The sequence below is a fragment of the Notothenia coriiceps genome, unplaced genomic scaffold, assembly GCF_000735185.1.
Source record: "Notothenia coriiceps isolate Sejong01 unplaced genomic scaffold, NC01 NC01_scaffold00032972, whole genome shotgun sequence".
NCBI lineage: Eukaryota > Metazoa > Chordata > Actinopteri > Perciformes > Nototheniidae > Notothenia > Notothenia coriiceps.
The window spans coordinates 2796-7465 of NW_011365673.1; the positions used below are offsets into that span (position 1 = coordinate 2796).

The following is a 4670-nucleotide window of genomic DNA, read 5'->3' on the forward strand; positions in this document are numbered from 1 at the left end:
CACCTCCTGAAGTCTGTCTGTATTCAGAGGTCAGAGTTTAGTGAAGTTACTTGGATATAAAACCTTTCTAGACAATCCAAAGCTTCTTTTCAGACAGTAAATAAATAACATTACTTATATGTTGATGTGATTGTTGTTTTCTTTGTCACCCTGGACTTGGTTTTACGTACAGAAATGTTCCTCAGGACTGAAAGTTCTCCATTTAATGACAAAATACTATATAATGTGAAATGGTGATTGATGTAAAAACTTCAAAGACAGAAAAGTAAAAAAATGCACAGTTTAATGATAAAAGATTATTAAAACAAACAAGCAAAAAAGAGTAGATTAGTCATAAAAAAGGTTTGTCTCCATAAAGACATTTTGTTCTCTGCTTCAAAATAAGAAGAAGGCTTCAATTGTTCGTTTAGTGCCGTGAATCTTCTGCTGGTGGCTCCGCTGGTTTCCATTCTGCTTAAACGGAAAAGGTTTGTCCCAAAGTATCCTGAGGTCAGTTTCTGCATTTTCCCTTGATTTCTTTGTTCGCACCGCAGTTTGATCATCTTTCAGATTGCTTTGAACCTGAAGTATGACATATTAGGAAATAAACCTGAGGAAAGACGTGAAACAGTTTATTAGCTTAGCTCAAAGACTGGAAACAGGAGATAAGGGTCTGGTTTTTTCCACAGTTAAACAAATCTACATACTAGCATATCTAAAGAGCTCAAATTAATCATATTACAATCGATGAGCACATACTAACGAAAAAACTGACAAATGATAGCTTTCACAAAATGTTCTGCTTTTCTATTTAATACTATTCTACAACAAACGAGATATAATATGTTAGTAGGGTTAAGTAACGTGCTGGTTGATAGATTTATTCTATTTGGACAGAGCCAGGCTGCTTCCAGTCAAGCTAAGTTTAACGCCTCCTGACTATTTTGTTTTGTTTGTTTCAAAAAAGCCAATATAATATGTTTAAGTAAAATGCTATCAGTACTTACCCTCTGGCTCATGGGCTTCGTCGACACCAACCCTGAGCTTCTTTGTAAACAAGCCTGGTCAAAAACTGAAGACAAACAAACAAACAATGGGTCAGTCCGGGTGTTGCTACTTGACTTTTATAAGCAGTAATGACAAAAAGATCTTAAAGAGTTCAGGGAATGAAGGAGTGTTTCTGACCAGGCAGGCGAGGAGGTCTGCAGAGATGAGCATGTAGAAGACGTTGTTCCAGCCGGTGGGGGAGATCAGACCTGCTAACAGAGGACCCACCGCAGCACCTGGAGAACACACGAACACACACACACACACACACACACACACACACACACACACACACACACACACACACACACACACACACACACACGACTCTTTAGACTTTTTTAGAAGCATTACCTAGAAAGCGTTATAAAGTGCTAAAATGGGTTCATCAAATGTTCAATACAAAGGGAAGAGAGGAAAATGTAACGCCTGAAATCAAATATAATATCTTAATATGGAATAATACAAGTTACAGGTTTTGTTTTTGGTTCAGTCTGTTTGTTCGTCAGCAGGAATAATACAGGCTTGATCGGATCCGAAGCTTCCGTACGTACCTACTGAACCAGTCCCGTCAATAATGGCCGTTACTGTTGACAACGCTCTGGAGTTTCCTCTCAGACTCTCATGTGTTCCCTAGTTACACAAAACACAAAATAGAAAAGCATTATAATCACAATATACCAAAACGCATAAAATGGAAATACTTCAAAATGAAACCTAAAGAAGTGCCTGATTAAAAGTGCTTAGTTACATTCCACCACTGTAAAGACTTTAAGTAGCGAGTATGGTTTGAATGTCTAATCTATATAAGGCAGAGACTAGGGGATTCCCACTATCAGATTTAAATTTAAAGATTTGATATACAGTATTTGTCATTTGTAAATATTTTAAAATAGTCTTAAAAGAGTTTGTTAAAATAGCTTTAAACGTTTTTTGAAATAGTCTGTTTTTATTGTATATGTTTTGCTACGTTTTCTTCTTTCTGGGTCTTTGTATGCACATACCAAAGTAAATTCCTCGTATGTGTAAACCTACTTGGTAAAACAACAGATTGTGATTCTGCATCAGGTCTTACCAGGTCAGCAGACACAGCCGTAGTGATGAGAGCGTACGGGCCGTTCACCAGGCCTCCACACAGCAGCAGCATACCTTCACATGGAGAAAAAACACTGTTTCTAAAACCATTTCCTTTCAATAAAAAAATCAATGTGTTTTCGACATTGTAGATAAATAAATTCAGTTTCAAAGTCAACTCATTTTGTGCTTTTTAAACAAAACAAGCCTGCTTTCAGTTCAGAGGAAAGCATTAATCTTAGAAAGCATTTTTGGTAAAATCTCATAAGTTTTCTTTTTGAATTGGTTAATTATTGCGGGAAAAAATAAAACCTTACAGAGAGACCAAACTATAATTATTTAAAGTGCTTTTACCGACTGTAGCACCGATGCTGCTTTGCCCGATGTAATTATAGAGGAAAAGCTGAAACATGAAGAGAAAAAACATTAGCATGAATATTGCAAATAACACACAATAACACAAATAAAGAGACAGTCTCTTATTTCAGTATATTTGCAATCATTAAAATATTTGGAATCAGCGGCTATTGACATAATCATTATTAAAACACAATGGTTCAATTGGGCTCTCATTGTCTGTTTTTCTTTGGGCCGTCTGCAGTCCACTCACATTGACGAGGTTTAAACTGTGACTTGTCAGCTTTTGTGGCAGGGGATTACTGACTTTGATCAGTCCACAGAGCCACTGGTTGAAAAAGTGACTTTGCAAATGTGTCATCAAACTGTGCAGTTGTAAAATAATGAGATTTATTAGATAATACTCACCATTGGGGCTGCAGCGATCAACATGAAGCAGCAGGTCGTCGCTCTCCCACCCGTGTAGTCCGACACCAGGCCTGCCGCGATGCCGCCTGCAAGCACACACACACACACACACACACGCACACACACGCACACACACACGCACACGCACAGGTCAGATCATGTTTATCTAAAATGTCACTTTGCTATGTTCTTAGTCAAACATGATATTAGGAAGGAACCCCATTTCAAAATAACAAAACATTTTAAACTTGAAGCAGATAGATAGACCTTAGGTTCATTAGAGATGTCCTCTTGTAATGATAACAGAAACAATATGATCAGAGCTTCTGCTTTGATCTATTCATGATTTTAGAGGTATTGATTAGCAGACCGGATGTTTTCCTTGCAATGACAAGGTCTAAGCTGAAGATTATGGAAGCAAACAAATAATTTAAGTCTTCTTAATTTTTACCCTCTATTTCTTCCCTCATAAACACGTTGGATAAAGTCACATGATCAACCTGTTGAGACTCAAAGCTTACCAACGATTCCTCCAACATCGAACAGCGTCGACATATCGCCGGCCTCTTTTGCGTCAAAATGTGCTGAAGATGAAAAAAAAAAATCTCAAATTAAAAATGATTAAATGATGTAGGTTAAACCCAAGCGGCAAACTCTGGGGAACAGCCGGGAGTCTAATACGGAAGTGCCTCAAACTGCAGTTCATCTAGTGGCCATTCAACATGTTGAATCGGCGTCGGGAACACCACCGGAAGTCGGACAAAGGGATAACACTGATTGGCTGTTCAGCTAGCGAATCAGTGCATGAGAAGCGTTAACGGAAGTGAGGGAGGTAAACAAATGATTTGAGTCCAAGGGCTGCTAGCTCCAGTACCTCCCGTTCGTCCTGCTCCTGTTCGTTCATGTTTTCAATGGACGAGAGTGAAAATGGAAAGAAAAACGCTATTTGTTGTTTGTTTATATCACGGAGTCTGTTCTTCTTCTCTGTCTTCCGGTTGTTCCGGTTGTTGCCTCTTTTGAATGATGAATACACACTACCGCCGCCTGCTGGTAAGGAGAGTTATTGCCACTCACGCATGCGCAGTTCATACGTGCTCGGCTCGGATTTGCGGTGTGTTCCAGTCTGGTTCCAGTGCGCGAAGTCGGCAATTACGCAGGAGAGTCCGGCGACGCAACAATCGGTGTCGGCGACTTCTCAGGTGACTGGCCGGTGTATCTGGGCCTTACGGGCTTCTCGGCAACTCTGCAGAATCCTATGGGTGACGTCACGGACACTACGTCCATTTATATATACAGTCTATGGTTAAACCATATGACATGGATGATAGTATTAGTATCTCGAATTAGAACAACATTAAATAAAGACAGTGTGCTAATACATACCAACATTTGAGATGTAGAGAGGCAGCCAGTACAGGAAGGTGTAGCTGACCAGCTTAGCGAACAGCAGGCAGAGAGAGAACTCCACTACTCCCTGTGTGAGAAAAAAACACCTTTATTATCCCAACATGTCTCTATTATCACACTGTTATGACTCACAATCTCTCTGCCTATCTAGATACGTTATAATTGAATATTTGCACTTTTGTTCCATAACTGCTGCACAGCAATTTCTCTCAGGATAAAGGAATATAATATGGTCTTATCGCCCCCTTTAGTAAATTAAAGGTGCTTCTCACTATAGCAAGCGCAAACCATTATCTCTAGAATCAATCCTGAAAATGTCATTATTATAGCTGTAATGTTCACTAACAAGGAAGGGGAAACTAGTCAGTCTATAACAAGAATGAAACAAGCTGAATTAA

At 39.2% G+C, this 4670-nt stretch overlaps 1 protein-coding gene across 1 annotated transcript; it reads right to left on the minus strand.

The window, feature by feature from the left end:
* Positions 1-265: 265 nt before the first annotated feature.
* On the minus strand, positions 266-4358 carry LOC104961259 (sugar phosphate exchanger 2-like; the record flags this gene model as incomplete). The annotated part of the gene is made up of 9 exons (XM_010789520.1): positions 266-589; positions 987-1051; positions 1165-1262; positions 1581-1659; positions 2102-2175; positions 2455-2503; positions 2866-2951; positions 3387-3449; positions 4249-4358. Coding segments are annotated over 8 exons (616 nt in total), but the record flags the coding sequence as incomplete, so codon positions are not given.
* Between the last annotated feature and the right edge of the window lie 312 nt (positions 4359-4670).